Source organism: Corvus moneduloides, chromosome 13, assembly GCF_009650955.1.
Source record: "Corvus moneduloides isolate bCorMon1 chromosome 13, bCorMon1.pri, whole genome shotgun sequence".
Classification (NCBI taxonomy): Eukaryota; Metazoa; Chordata; class Aves; order Passeriformes; family Corvidae; genus Corvus; species Corvus moneduloides.
The window spans coordinates 12,396,273-12,410,889 of record NC_045488.1 but is presented as its reverse complement, the minus strand read 5'-3'; the positions used below and the strand labels follow the sequence as shown (position 1 = coordinate 12,410,889).

At 50.5% G+C, this 14,617-nt stretch overlaps 1 protein-coding gene across 3 annotated transcripts in view; it reads left to right on the top strand.

Moving 5' to 3' along the window:
* Positions 1–2,602: 2,602 nt before the first annotated feature.
* UACA (uveal autoantigen with coiled-coil domains and ankyrin repeats) overlaps positions 2,603–14,617 on the top strand; it is a 28,647-nt gene continuing 16,632 nt past the window's right edge. For 2 of the 3 annotated variants that reach the window (XM_032122796.1, XM_032122795.1), the window contains exons 1-2: positions 2,603–2,725; positions 14,407–14,540. In XM_032122796.1, the coding sequence (XP_031978687.1) occupies positions 2,669–2,725; positions 14,407–14,540 (191 nt within the window). In that variant the 5' untranslated portion in view covers positions 2,603–2,668. Of the gene's footprint in view, positions 2,726–11,771; positions 11,868–14,406; positions 14,541–14,617 lie in introns of those variants that run through there. The other variant, XM_032122797.1, reaches the window with a different exon arrangement.

Genomic DNA, 14,617 nt, shown 5'->3' with positions numbered 1-14,617 from the left:
CTGGAACTGGATGGGCTTTAAGGTCTCTTCCAACCCAAAGCATTCCAGGATTTTACGATTCCATGATATATCATCTAGCTAACAGGCAAAGAGGGCATGGGACGTGCAGAGGGGTGATGTAGTGGGAACTACATGCCAAGAATCTTAACAGAAGCAGCCTGAATTAATTTGAAGAGTGAAGTGAGAACTCCGGAGAAAAAGCCTGTAGATGTGTCCAGAATGAGGGAATAGTTCTGGCAGCGTGGTCAGGGAAGGGCCAGACATGGAATCTGCCTGGACCACACCGGAACGGCCCGGCTTGGCCTGGGGACTGTGAGGTGAGGTTGGTTAGCTGCGCTCCCGGGGCTGCCACTCACACCGACAAGTCAGGCTCCAGTAATTCAACATGAAACATCTTGTTCTGGTGCTGACACATCGGCTGGGAGATGGTGTTCAGATAGGGAACTTCCTGCTTTGACAGCAGGGGAAAAATGGGAAGGCTCTGCTCCAGCTGCCCTGGCTGAAGGCTCTACCCTGCACAGAGCTGGCCAGTGAGAACTGTGGTGTGCCTGGGACACGCTTCCCCCGGGATCGGCTCCAGTGGGACAGAGCTGGATCACAAGGCTGGATGCCATCCTCTCAGCGCAGCATCTGCTGAGCCCTCAGCAGAGCAGAGGCTCTGCTGGCTGGGGCAAACGCGTGGATGTGTGCAATTATCAGGGAACGGTGCCGGAATTGGCCGAGCACTTGGAACTGCTCCGTGCAGCTTCTCGGCACTGACTCCAGAGTAAGGAGTTATTTTTAAGATTCTGCTTTCGCTCGAACTGGAATGACTCAGAAGGAGCTTCCTTTAAACAGCACAGATTTGGTGGGAAAAGGGGAAAGCTACTGCTATTAGCTTGGTCCTGAGAATGTGACAATATTTTTGTAAAGCTGAAACTTTTGGTAATAAAAGCTTATTTTTAATGAAACAACTATTTACTGTGACAACTTGACAGACAATGGTTCTGATCCGAGCAACTCAAACCAGTTCATCTGCCCCAGGTTCTGCTGGTGCTGGGGCTGAGCGTTTTCCTTGAATTCCTGATTGGACATGAATGTTGCTGCCTCATGTTTGTGCACATCCCTGGGCAAATACCCCTTTGACGTGCAGCACCTTGGGTACGCTCGAGGAATTTGCGTTTCCAATCCTGTCCCTTCACAGCTATTGGAAAGAGGAAGGAAAGACCAAAGGAAACCACTTGGTTGCCACGGGTAGAAAACAACCAGGGAATCCTGATCTCCCCGGTTTCCAGGTGCTGCTGTCCCTTTGCTTTGTGCCAGGCAGGGGCAGATCGCCTGTGCCAGCGGTGGCAGGGTGGCAGTGCCAGGCTGGAGTGGTGGGAACAGGGGTTCCAAGGGACTGATGGCCTGGGAGAGCTGGTGTGGGGCTGCCCAGCCGAGTGAGAGGTGTCTGGAGCTGTGCCTTCTGCTCCAGGACATGCTGGAGCTCTGTCGGTGCCCTGGAAGCGTGGAGGCTTCTGTGAAGGAATGAAAGGAGAGATACTGCCTGAAACATGGCTCTTTAGGGAGAAAAACACCACAAACTTTAAACAGCATTTGGGGCATGAACAGTGTTTCTCTAGAAAGCCCAAATCTGGGATTAATCCGTGCTGGATGAGGGGTCAGAGTGCCCAGGGGAAGATTTCCATTTTGGAGCTCGCTGGACTCTCCAGCCACCCTGCTGTGCACAAAATGAGCTCATATTTAAAGGCACCATTTTCTTTCCTTCCAAACAGGCCACCTATAGAGTAACCCAAGTGTTTGAACAGGGTTTGGCCGGATTGATTAAAAGGCAGTGACATTTACCTCCAGCCTTGCTTATATTAGAGATCCATTGATCAAACAGCCCCTTTCCAGCTCTAATAAGCAAGGTCTTAAACCCAATCCACGTGCCGTAATGAAGTAAGTCTCAAATAAGTTTTAAAACCTTCTGTCATCAGTGCAGTGTGATGGGGCTGCGAGGAAAATGGGGTGAGAAGGGGACAGTAAATAAGACTTGGGATGAGCAGAACTGAACTCGAACTCTGACAGTGCTCACGCCGAGGCTAGAGTTAATTGTGTTGTTTAAAACACGGCCTATGCCCAGCTCGGGCCTCTGCTGTGTGACCTCTTCATTCCTTTGTGCACAAATGTCATGTTTATTGTAGGGGCTGTTTGCACGGCGGCCATGGATTTGTACCGCCCGCTTCAGGTGAGCGGGAGGCCTCTGAGCTTCCTTCTCAGCCACCGGGAGCTCTGTACTTGGACGGATGGAGGTGGGGTCCCCCCGGCACCAGATACACCTGTCTCGGTCCTTTTCCCGCTTCTTATCCCGATCCTTATCCCGGTCATTACCCCTCTCCCTCAGAAGCCGCAGACCCGCCCTCTCTGTGGTGCCCTGAGGGTCCGCCCCGTGCCAGAGCGCCGCCCCGCCCGCAGCGCGCCCCCTGCCGGCCGGGCGGCTCCGCGCCGGGCAGCGCTCCTTGAACACGAGGAAGTCCCTCCCCTCCGCTCCGCTCGCTGATTGGCTGCAGCTCCCGCGAGGGCGGGCGGCGATTGGCTGCGGTGGGAGGTGGGCGGAGCGGGGCGGGGCTGCCGCGTCCCGGCCGTGGCGGCGGCGGCGGGAGCGCGACGGGGCCGGTGCGCGCTCCCCGCCCGCGGCCGCGCCATGAAGAGCCTCAAGTCCCGCCTGAAGAAACACGAAGCGGTCATTGGGGGCAGCGCGGTGGGTGCCGCGGCAGGACCCCCGCGGGGCCGGGGGTTCCTGGGGTGGGGCAGAGCACGGGGATCCCGGTTCGTGGACGGGCGGAGCACGGAGTGTCCCGGCTCCTGGAGGGGCAGAGCATGGGGGTCCCGGCTCCTGGGGGCGCAGAGCCCGGGTGTCCCGGCTCCTGGAGGGGCAGAGCACGGAGGATTCCGGCTCCCCGGAGAACGGGGACTTCGCTGGGAGCAGAGAGCCAGGGGAGCTGCGGTAACGCGGGGGGAGGAGATCCCGGGATCTGTGGGAAGGGTGTTCAGGGAGCTGGGATGGGCTGGAGGAGCGGGGCTGAGCGAGGGCAGCGGCGGGGTGAGGACGTTCCCTGCCTGAGTGGCACCTGGCCTCTGGCTCCGGCTGTCCGGCGCTCGGAGCACCGAACCTGTGCCTTGGCTGCTGCTTCCTGGCTCCAGCACAAACTGACGCTCTTCTTTTCCCTGAGAGCCTTGGGAGCCGGTGCGGAGCCCCCGCTGGCCGCCGCCCCGGGGGCTCGCTCAGTCCGTGTGGAGGGCATCGGCAGGAGCTGCTTCTGCACTAGGAATTAATGTGGCAAAATCGGAGCGCTTTTGAAGGAGGATTTGCTTAGAAAGTGGGCAGAAAGCTTTCAGAGTGGCTGGTGACCACGCAGCTGTGATTGCTGATCATCCAGTCTGGAATGCAGAGCTGGGGGAGGCAGAACCTCTGGAAATGCACCTTTGTGATGGTGCAGTTGTCTGTGTCTTCTTATCTGACTTCCAAAATTTAGGCTGGTTTTGGCTGGCTTTAACTGGCTTTCTTGGTCTTTCTTTCTACTTCATTCATCCCTGCAGATGACTTTTGTTGAGGGAGGAGGTCTTTGTAACTAGAGAAAGCTGTGTTTAGAAATTGCTTTGCGCGGTAAATCATCTTTAATTGTGCCTATTCAGTAAATGCTTCCCCGGGAATCCATCCTGAGCTTGTCCCTGTGTTCCTTTGCTGAGCTTACCGCTTGCTATGTGGAATAGCGGGCCAGGGAGGTGAATGTGAGACACTGGCTTTTATCAGTTGTCCTTTGAGATATTGGCTATCTCTAAAATCCTCCTGTGCATTTGCCTTGGGTCTGAAGCTGTTACCTGACAATAACAGCTTGTGGGGAAAGAGCTGGAGCTGCTCTTAAGGTGCTGATGGAACTCCCTGGCAAATGACAGCTCCCATCCCTGTGCCCGAGGATCCACGGAGCACGGCAGTGATTCATGAGGCTGTTATGAGGATTTGTCATGTGTGGGCTGGCACTGCTCTGTGTTCATTAGTTGTCCTGTACTTTAGAGTTGTTTGTTATTCTCAAATTAGCCCAATAATTAAATTCAAACGAAGACTGACAGCACCTGTGTTTGGTTTTGAATAGACAAGGAGATTTTTCACTTCCAATAAACCTTCTCTTCAGCGGAGGTTTGAGCAGTCTTAATACCTTTCAGAGCTGAAATTACTCTAAAATACGTGAAGGGAAATGACTTTCAGCAGGATCCTTTAAAAGCAGGGATTTTTGTCCATGATAAACTTATTTCCCCTGTTTATTACATAGTTTGGTTATGTGATCACTCCACCATCTCATCAAATAGCAACTTTTAATCTTTTCTGAGGGGGGAAAATCCATCCCCATGGGTGGATGTTCGCAGGGGGGGGTGATGGGATGTAGCCGGGTCTCTGTTCTCCTGCTGGGAAGGAGGGGAAGTGGGTGGGAATCCTGCCAGCGGCAGCTTTAGAGATCCTGCTTGAAAGGAGTGTACAAGCGTTGCCTGTTTGAGAAACTTCATCCCTCTCTCCTCTCCCCACCCAGTGCTATTTCCTGGGGGGTGGAGAGAAACCTAATCCAGCCTGCTTTTGGAAACTTTCCTCCAGGTGAAGGTAATAGTTACGTGGCTTCTGATGGGGAGCTGTTGGAAATGGCTTTATTACTGATTTTTGATGGAGGGAAGCCACAAAAAGCAGAAAGTAAAAACCATATTAGTTATTACCAATTCCACGATTATCCAGAATGCTGTGCCTGAAAGTGGAATTACCTGGTTTTGCCAACTCCAGCTGGCTGATGGTGCTTGGAAAATCATCAGAGCAGCCTGTTTGGTGCTCTGCATAGTGAGACAAATGCCTGCCATTAGCAGGAGTGCAGGCTGGAAAGTTGGATGTGGGCTTCTGTGGAGAACGAAGCCTTAAGGTCAAAGGAGGTGCCTCATTCACCAGCATTTACAAGGAAGATCTTAATTAATGGACCTCAATCCCATTGGGACCACAGCAGCTCCCACTGCCTGTGCTTCTGAGATTCCACAATACATCCTGACACTATAAATGTGTGTCTGGGATCTGGATTGTGATAAGGAAATGTGTTCTTCCAGCAGAGTTAGAAATTGTGTCTGTACCGATAAGATGCTCACTGTTTGGTTTTGTTTGAGAAGCTGATTGGGGAGGGGTTGGTTTGTTGTTCTGCAAAGTTGTCTTTGGGTCAGACCTTTGCAAATGGACTTTCAGTGATGAGTTCTGACTGTGGCCTCTGCAGGGGAAAAGGACCTGCTTGTTTCTGTAACTCTGGGGAGACAGCTGGGGAGGTGGCTCTGTTAAATCTCAGGTGTGTTATCTCCTTAGGTGGGGTTTTACCCTTGCTGTCCCTTATGATGAAGCCTGGAATTTAGGGACGGGGGACTTGGAGTTACTGGGAGATGTGGGGTTCCTGGTGGTGCTCTGAGCAGAGCTGGAGCTGCCACTGAGCTGCATCCCCACAGTTCAGGAACCGCCAGCACTACCTGGAGCACCTGCAGGAGATGGGAATCACCTGCAGTGGTGGGAATGGGCAGATATAAAACCATGTGAAAACTCCTACCAATCCTTTCTCCTCTGGGAAAAGTGGTGCTGCATTTTGTTTAATTAAGAGAAACCAAACCTGCCATATAATTAGCGGAAACCATTGTGCAAGGAACAAAGGGACACCTGAGCACTTGCCCTGGTATGATGAGCTGTGATTATTAAATGAATATCTGAACCAGCTCTGGAGTTAGTGACAGCTGAGCTTGTTCAAGGTTGTGTCAACACTTCTTTCCCTGTGGATGCTGCCCAGCTCTGTTAAATGGATGAGTTTTCCTCTGGGAAAGGAGAGGAGCTTTGTGGGGTGACCCAATACACCATTAAACATCTGCTTCTGCCCTCTCATCAGCAGAGAGAGCAGGTACCACCTCCTGTTCTGGGCTGACCCCTTTTATTATGGGAATGAAGGATGCTGCTTGAATTTGCTAATTCATCAGCAACACCTCCTTGTATGTGCAGCAGCATAAATGTTAACAGTGATTTGTAGCCCCAGTGTGCTGTCCAATGCACATTAGTAGCGAATGGGTGAAGTGAAAAATAGGTGTTTGATAAGCTAATTTTAACCCTTTAAAGATTCAAGATCACTTACAGAAGAAAAACCTGGTGCTGCTGGGGGCACACAAGAGTTTGTACACAAACAAGATTTTGTGGCATTTTGTCCTGACTCTGCCCTGTGCAAGGACAGACCAGTCTGTCAGCCAGGCTGATCCCAGTGCCCTGACCCATCAGCAGAATTTTTCCAGTGTTGCTGCTGTTGGCTGGAGCAGTTCTGTCCCGTCCCTCCTCCCTGGGGCAGCCTGAGGTGACTTTGCCGTGGTATCTTCAGGCACCGCAGCCAAGCACCCACAGCATTCTAATATTCTAATGTCATTCCTGGCCTGGCTGGGGTTTTTCCTTGGAGCATGTTTGGTTCCAGGAAGCTTTATTCAGGCTCGTGCTAATGTGTTTGTTCTTGGAAAAATCTCTTTGTGATTCATTTGCATTTAGTTAACTGGAATTAGTGCTTGTTTGTGTGATATTTGGGGTGAAGCTGCAGAAGCACAACGGGCAATTTGTGGTGCAGCATAAGCTTTGTGGTGCAGCCTGTTTACAGGTGCATTGTAATTTTCAGGCTCCATAGAAAGGAGTATTAATGCTTTTTCACTTTGGAATGTAGCAATTAAAAATATGTAAAAGAGTGCAGGTTCAGTGGGGGCCTGGGAGTTCAATATCCTGAGCTGATTTGCACATGTAATTATACAGATAAGCTCTGTGCTTATCTGGTTGGAGTTCATACGACCTTTTGCGTAGAAGCAACTTACGGAGTACTTTGTCAGTATTTAAATATGAATATTAGCGAGCACATGCTTGAACATCTGACACTGATCCTGTTCTCATCACTTACTGGTGACTGACCACGGCTGAGATTTGTTGCTCCCTTCCCCATGTGCTCAGGGCTGGTCCCTGTGTGCAACAGTCACGTCAGGTTTCCTCACCCCTGATATTTCCTGATGCTTTAATAAATGGAAGTACACAAATCAATGGGGCCTTGCCTGAGAGCTTAGAAATTCCAACTAATGCTGTGCCTGGAGTCCCGGGAAGGCGGGAGCTGTGCTGCTCCCACTGGGCAGCACAGGCAGCTGGACTCTGACCCTGCTCCTGTTTCTCCCTGTTTAAAGGGGAACTATTTCTCCTGGGCACCTGTGGGATGAAGCCAGGCAGCAGCAGGACCTGGGCTTGCAGGGCTCAGGGAGGTTGGAGCTGTGGTGCTCCAGGAGGGTGTGATGTTCTTTGTGTGTGTGAGTCTGGCCCCAGTTACCATAAAATGTCCTTAGCAGAGTTTGGAAATGCAGCTGCAAAGCCACTGCTTTGTGTCCAGAGTGCCCCAGCAGCTCTGATCACTTTTATTGGTGTCCAAGTCAGGCTGTGCCTCAAGGCTGGCAATCTGAGGCTGTTCTATCAATAAAGGGCTCTGGAGTTGTGTGTTGGCCATGAGACATGAGAAACTTGTTTCAAAACAAAGCTGGGACTGTTTTTAATTCTTTGAGCAGGCTTTGCCTCCTGCAGGGGTTGTAGGCAGAATCTGTTGACACTTCCAGTGTAGCCTGTGAGCTCTTGTGGCTGGTGCTGGTGGATTTTTCCCCTGGCCCAGCCTGGAAAAGAGAAACTGGCACTGCTTCAAGGGACCTCAGGGACCTCTAACCCCTTGTAGGGGGAAATGTTAATTTTGAGAGGATTTTTTGACACATAACAAAGCTAGAAGTCAATTTGAATTGTTTCTTGATACTTAATAAATTGATCTTGATGGGATATGCTGACTTGGGAGGAAAATGCCTTCAGAATAGAGTAAAATCTGGATGAGATTTAGTTGCTTGCTTTGCTTTAAGCTGTTCGTTAGGACACTGTTAACCTTCATTAATGACAGGCTGCAGTTACATTTAAACACCAGGCCCAGCACAGCTGTTCAGGTGACGTTTTGACGGGAGTGTTTTCAGCACGATGCCAAACCAGAGCAGGCTTAAGGGAACTCTGTTTTTGATCCCTGTTTGGACTGAGCCTTGTCCACTTTGTGGCATTCAATGGCTTTTTTATTTTGAAGGATTTTTAGTGAATGAGGTGGTAACACAAAGTGCTGCTTGTGGGAAGGTGCTGGGTGAAAAAAGAACCCTGTGTTCAGGCTGTGTCTGGTTTTCCCTTGCACGGACTAAACCCCACATCTCACTCCTGCAGTCTGACACTCCAGAGCATTTACATGTGGAGACAGACATATCCTGGGAAGTATGATATGCTTGTAAAATATAAAATGCCATTTCCGTTTGCCCCAATGGGGTTTAACCCAGTATGTGCAATATTTTTTTTGACAGGTAAGCCAAAATCTTCAGGAGAGATGGGTTTAGTGAAGTGCCCCTGCCCTGCTGGGGAAGCTGTACCTGGGGAGCATTTTTTAAAAAGTTTTCTAATCTAACCCTTCCATTCTGTCTATGCACTTTTAAAACAAATCAAAGCACTTCAAAAGCATTTGTCACTTTGTGCCATTGAGATGGCAGGGTGTGTCTGTCCACATGTTGGTTTTGATGACAAATGTACTCTGACCTCTGGAGAAAGAGCAGGGAATCAGGGTGCAGCTGGAGAGATGTGTGAGCCTGCCCCTGGCTCTGGAAGAGGAGGTTCAGATTGGATGTTGGGAGGAAATTTCCTCCTTGTGAGGGTGGGGAGGCCCTGGCACAGGGTGCCCAGAGAAGCTGTGGCTGCCCCTGGATTCCTGGAAGTGGCCTGGAAGGCCAGGTTGGATGGTGGGGCTTGGAGCAACCTGAGACAGTGGAAGGTGTCCCTGCCCATGGCAGGGCTGGCACTGGATGGGCTTTAAGCTTCCTTCCAGCCCATTCTGGGGTTCTCTGAAGGGCCATTGAGAGTCTGTGAGCTGTGCTGTGTTGGTGCTGGCAGTGTCACCAGAGCTCCTTGCTCTCCCATGTGCTTATGTCACCTGCTAATGGCATTACAGGGGCTGTGTCCCCCCTGGGCTTTGCTGGGGACAGGATCAGCCTGGCCTCGTGGTGACGGGAGCTGGGCTCACTTTCACAGCTTTATGCCAGCTCTCTGTGAAGGGCTTAGGAGCTGCTTTGACTTACAGCTGATATTTCTGAGCTGGGCTAGGTGACCTTAGAGCTTATCCAGTGCCACCCCTGCCATGGCAGGAGCACCTTCCACTATCCCAGCGTGCTCCAAGCCCTGTCCAGCCTGGCCTTGGACACTTCCAGGGATCCAGGGGCAGCCACAGCTTCTCTGTGCAACCTGTGCCAGGGCCTCACCACCCTCCCAGGGAAGAATTTCCTCCAAACCAACCTAAAGCTCCTCTCTTTCTGTGGGACGCCATTCCCCCTTGTCCTGTCCCTCCATGCTCTGAAGCTGTACAATTTCTTACTGGAGGGTGTCGAGGATGCGCAAGGCTTGCCTGGACTTGAGGAGTAACTGGGGAAATGGATAGTGCAATTCTTTCAGCCCAGGAAGTTTGTCATTTGCTGAGAGCCAGGAGGGCACTTGGAGCAGTCAGTTTGTGTTCTGCCTCTGAGCAGGCTGCTGGGGGCCTTGATCCCAGATGGATGCGCAGAGCCTGCACACACCCGGCCTGTCTGCTCCGGAGAGAGCCTCACACTGACAGCACACCTCACACAAGCAACGAGGCTGCTTCTGATCCTAGCCCAGGGTGGAGGTGGGGTACTCCTTATCTTTGGAGACCTGGAGTTGGGAAGAATTCCTGGCAGACTGAGCTTAGGAAAACAGGTGCTCTGTGTTAACACAAAATGGGCAGTATCAGCCTTGGCCAGGCAGCTGTGGTGTGGAGGGTGATGTAGCACCTCCAGAGATCTGCACTGCTGGGGCCTGATGATGTTTCTGGTCTTAATTTTGGAAAAAAAGTCTGAATTAGGCTCCACACTTTGGTTACTCTAAAAGAGCACGTTTAAGTCGGTTTTACCCTTTGAGGTCTCTGGATTTGGCTGCTTTGGAGAACATTTAATCAGTGGGGTTTGTAGCTGGGCCGTGTTTCCTGAAGCTGCTTAGTGCTGATGGAACCATGGAAGCTGCTCTGTGCCAGGCTGGAGCTGGGCAGGGCTGGGGAATGTGGTTTAGCAATCCTAAATCTTGTGGTCAAGGCTGTCTCAGGAGGATCTGCAGCACAAAGGGGCTGCAGGATGAGTGCAGCTCACGGGGCACAAGGAATCTCTGCAGGCAGCTGAAGTGGAGACAAGGAAAACCTTTGGGATGAATACTTCAGAGAAGACTGTACACCTGGAAGCCACAGTCTTACCTACATTTCTCACCAAACTTATTTTGGTTAAGTGGGGCTTTTCTGTTGCTGCCACTTGGGAGGTGTATTTATTCCCCCCCCCAAAAAAAATCCATTTTTAGCTTGAGGAGACAGACTTGGTTGTGGTCAGAAGACAACACAGTCACTGCACTTTTTTGGAGTGGCTTTGTCACATGGATGCTAATTGCAGAAAGGTCTTGGAACATTCTTTGGGGAATGTTGATGCTGTGGGGCAAAGGCTGGTGCTCACACGGGGGATGGGGGATAGTTCAGAACTGACTGGGAAAGAGAGAATTTGTCCCAATCTGAGTGAGTGATTTTAAAATTCTCTCCTGAGAAGATCCATTTATGAGGTTATTTGCAGCCTCTCGTGTGTGTCCTCCAGGGTGTGTGTAAGTGGTTTTCCTGGCCCTGGACCAGGTTTCTCTCCTGCAGACAAAACAGTGCATTGCTTGTCATGTTGACCTACTCCTCTAAATATGACACTTGGGAGATGTCCATTTAAATTTAAAACTTGTGAAAGGGGACTCTCCATCTCCCTCCTGTTAATCATTGTGCTGTCTATTTAATGTTTTCACAGCCTCTGTGACTCCTCTCATTTCACATGTTGGGAGACAGACTGGCAGCAGCAGTAAGCTGAAACCAGGTTCTATTCAGAACGGGTTTCAGTGCTGTAAAAGGGGAATTTTTTTAAAGCAGAGCATGTGTGTTTTCTAATTTAAAATGGGTTACATTTCTGTCAAAATAGGATCACGCATTCCATCTGCTCCGCAGTTGTAACTGTCTGAAGTCTGAGCCCGAGTTTGGTTTCGGCTTTGTGGCGCGGTGGAATGGGGAAAAAATTACTCCTGGGAGTATTTCAGTCCTCGTGTGTTATTAGTGGTGCTGAGTGTGACCTTCCTTCATGTCGGTGCACAGTGAATGTGAGGAGCATGTTTGTTATTTTAAATGAGTGCTTGCCTGTCTGCAGAGCACAACAACCACGGCGGGGCTGGGGACGTGCCTGTCCCCTGAGTTCACACACCCTGACACCATGACTCAGGGCACGGGCACGCCGGGAATGTATTAATAGCTATTGCTTTCTATCGCCTGCCTATCAAGTACTGCCTTATCAGAAAATAGATCGGGCTGATGAGACTGGCTACGTATTGTTTACAAGATTCTCGGGGTCTGGGCAGTATTTCCCTGGGAGCCCAGTCCGTCTGTCCGGCACAGACCGTGGCTCTGGCTGGGCTCCGGGCAGCGCGGCCGCACACACGGCTCCTCTGGCCAGCGACATTTCCCAGAGTTATGAAGGCTGAAGATGATGCTGAAGATGGGGAAAATATCCTCGGGGAGCCAAGCTAAGTGAAGGATGGAGCAGGAGGAGCCCCGGGCAGTGCAGAGCAGCCGTTCCTCGCTGTGAGCTCGGGCTCAGGGCGCTGTGAGCTGATGTGACGGGAACTGATCTCTCCTGGCAGCACAAGCTGCGAGTTCAGCATGATTTGTTGGTTCTCTTGTGCAGCCAAAGACACAGTAGGTATCGCAGGTCTCATAGCTCTATCTGAGATTTCATATCCTGGCAGTAATTTACAGCTGCAAAAATGTGAAAGCTTGGATTGTGCAAATGTGGTGTAGTAGTTCTGTTTAGTTAATGAGTGTTGTATCTCCTCAGCAACTCTTCCTGCAAGGAACTTTCCTTAAACGTGAAATGCATTTGTTAAATGTAAAATGATTTAATCATAGAATGGTTTGGGTTGGAAGGGATCTTAAAGCTCATCCCATTCCACCCCTGCCATGGGCAGGGACACCTTCCACTATCCCAGCGTGCTCCAAACCCTGTCCAGCCTGGCCTTGGACACTTCCAGGGATCCAGGGGCAGCCACAGCTTCTCTGGGCAACTTGTGCTTGGGTCTCCCCACCCTCACAGGGAACAATTCCTTCCCAGTATCCCATCTATCCCTGCCCTCCAGCAGTGGGAAGCCATTCCCTGTGTCCTGTCCCTCCATCCCCTTTTAAACTTAGTACATCATAGGCGGTGGATGCAAGTTACTGAAGTGTTATAATCACAAGGAGAAAATATGAAGATGATGGATTTGTTTGGTTTTGGTTGGGTTTTTTTAAGTAATGCTTCCGTTAATCAGAAGTTTTATGAAATGGGAGTGAGGACTCGCTGGGGAGGATTTGGGAGGATTTTCTGTAGATCTGGGTGAGTTGTGCTGGCAGGTATCAGCTGCAAAGGCACAACCCAGCAATCCCACCCCAGTGTGAACACCAAGGTGAGATCTCTGTCCTGTAAGGATGGGAAGGTGCCAGGAAAATTTAGGGAGCATGGAGCTTGATGCTGTGTATGTACAGTCTCTAGGGTATTTGATGTGAAGAGCTAAGCCTTGCATGAGGAGGTGGCTTTGCAGGGCAGTGTGTCCAAGCTGGGGAGGGACATGGCACTGGTGATGTCACCAGTGCAGTGACCTCTCAGGCCAGGCTGCTGTGGCTTTCAGGCTAATGGATGTGTTAATTGATTGATGAGTCAGTGCTGCACCTCAGCCGGGCAGCACTGGTGCTGATTTCATTAGTGCTCTATTTTTATTACTCCTGTCACTTCTAGGAGGGTTGGCCTGGGTTAGCTGCTGCTAAGCCTTCATGATTACTGTAATCTTGTTTATTGTGAGAAAGCGGGGTAAAGATAATCACCCAGAGTCGTTAGGGCTGGAAGAGCCCTCTGGAGATCCTCCAGGCCAACCCTCTGCACAGGCAGAATCACCTGGAGCAGGTGACACAGGAATGTTTCCAGCTGGGTTTGGGATGTCTCCAGAAAGGGGGATGCCAGGCCCTCCCTGGGCAGCTGTTCCAGGGCTCTGCCACCTCCGTGGAAAGAAATTCTTCGTCATGTTGAGGTAGAAATTCTTGTGTTTTGGTTTCTGGCCATTTGCTCCTTGTCCTGGGTACCCCTGAGCAGTGTGGAATCATCCTCTGACACCCCTTGGGGATATTTATATGGATTGATGGGATCCCCTCCTCTGTCTCCTGGACATGATTGCAGCTCCCTTTTACAGATCACTACAGATGCCAGGTGGTGGCAGTGGATTTTTGGGGTTGTTCTTTTTTGTGTACCCTCTTTTACTTTAAAAAACCCCTGGGCTGGGGTTACCTGGTTTAATGTTCTTTTTGTGCTGAGGAATTTCTGACCCACAGTGATAAGTAACTTCATACACCCACAGGCTGCTTGTGTCTCACCCTTACCAGCAAGTTATTTTGCTGTGCAGAGTTTGTTTTGAATGTATTACTCCTATTTTGAGTATAATACTCCTTTGGAAGCCTTATTCTTCTGTTAAAAGCTCCTTGAATAACAAGTCGTTGGTGTCCGGCTTGGATGTGACGTTTCTGTCATGGACCAGTTTCCTGAAAAGCCCAGAGCCATTCAGAAGGGATGGTTTGGCAGGGAAGAGAACAAGCTGTGCATTTTGAGGTGGGAGGCTTGGCCTTGGGCCTGAAATTCTAAATTTGAAGTAAACAAGGGAAGAGAGGGGGGTGAGGACTGTCTGGGGCTGAATGGGTGGTGGTTTATTTATAACTGACTTGTCCTTTCTCGGTCCTCTGCAGTGCTTTGGGAATTGCAGGCAATTCAAAACTATCAACTTTGACTTTCTGTCTTCTGCAGCTCAGTAGATGTTCTTCCCTTGAATATCACACTTAGCTAATTTATGACCCACTGAACAGTCTGGCACAGCTAGGAAAAGCCATGTCCTGGAGCATATTTTAGCGCATCCATTTGTTGTTGAAATATGAAGACTGAACAAGACACACAGAAGCAGAATGCGGAACACCAAAGAAGTTTGATCCTAAAGGTCTCCTTTAGGACCAAAGTGGCTTAGCCAGGCTGTCCCAGGGCTCTGTACATTCAATACCAACAGCCATGTCACAGGGATGTGGCACAAATAACTCCAAAGATCCAGTGGGTACAGCGGTGTTTGTAAACCAAGGTGGATTTTGTTGTGTCCCATTTGCATTATGGCTCAGCCCTTGGTGGATCCACAGTGCACCATAAGCTCACTTCTCTGCTTCTATCTCCCAGCTGAACCCAGACTGGAACAAGTACGATGACAGGTTAATGAAGGCAGCTGAAAGGGGCGATGTGGAGAAGGTTTCATCCATCCTGGCCAAGAAAGGAGTCAGTCCTACAAAGCTGGATGTGGAAGGGAGATCCGCGTAAGTGACTTCCAGAGCTCCGGGAATGGTGGTGGGAAGCTGCTGAAAATCATATTCCTGCTGCTCTAGAAGCCTTT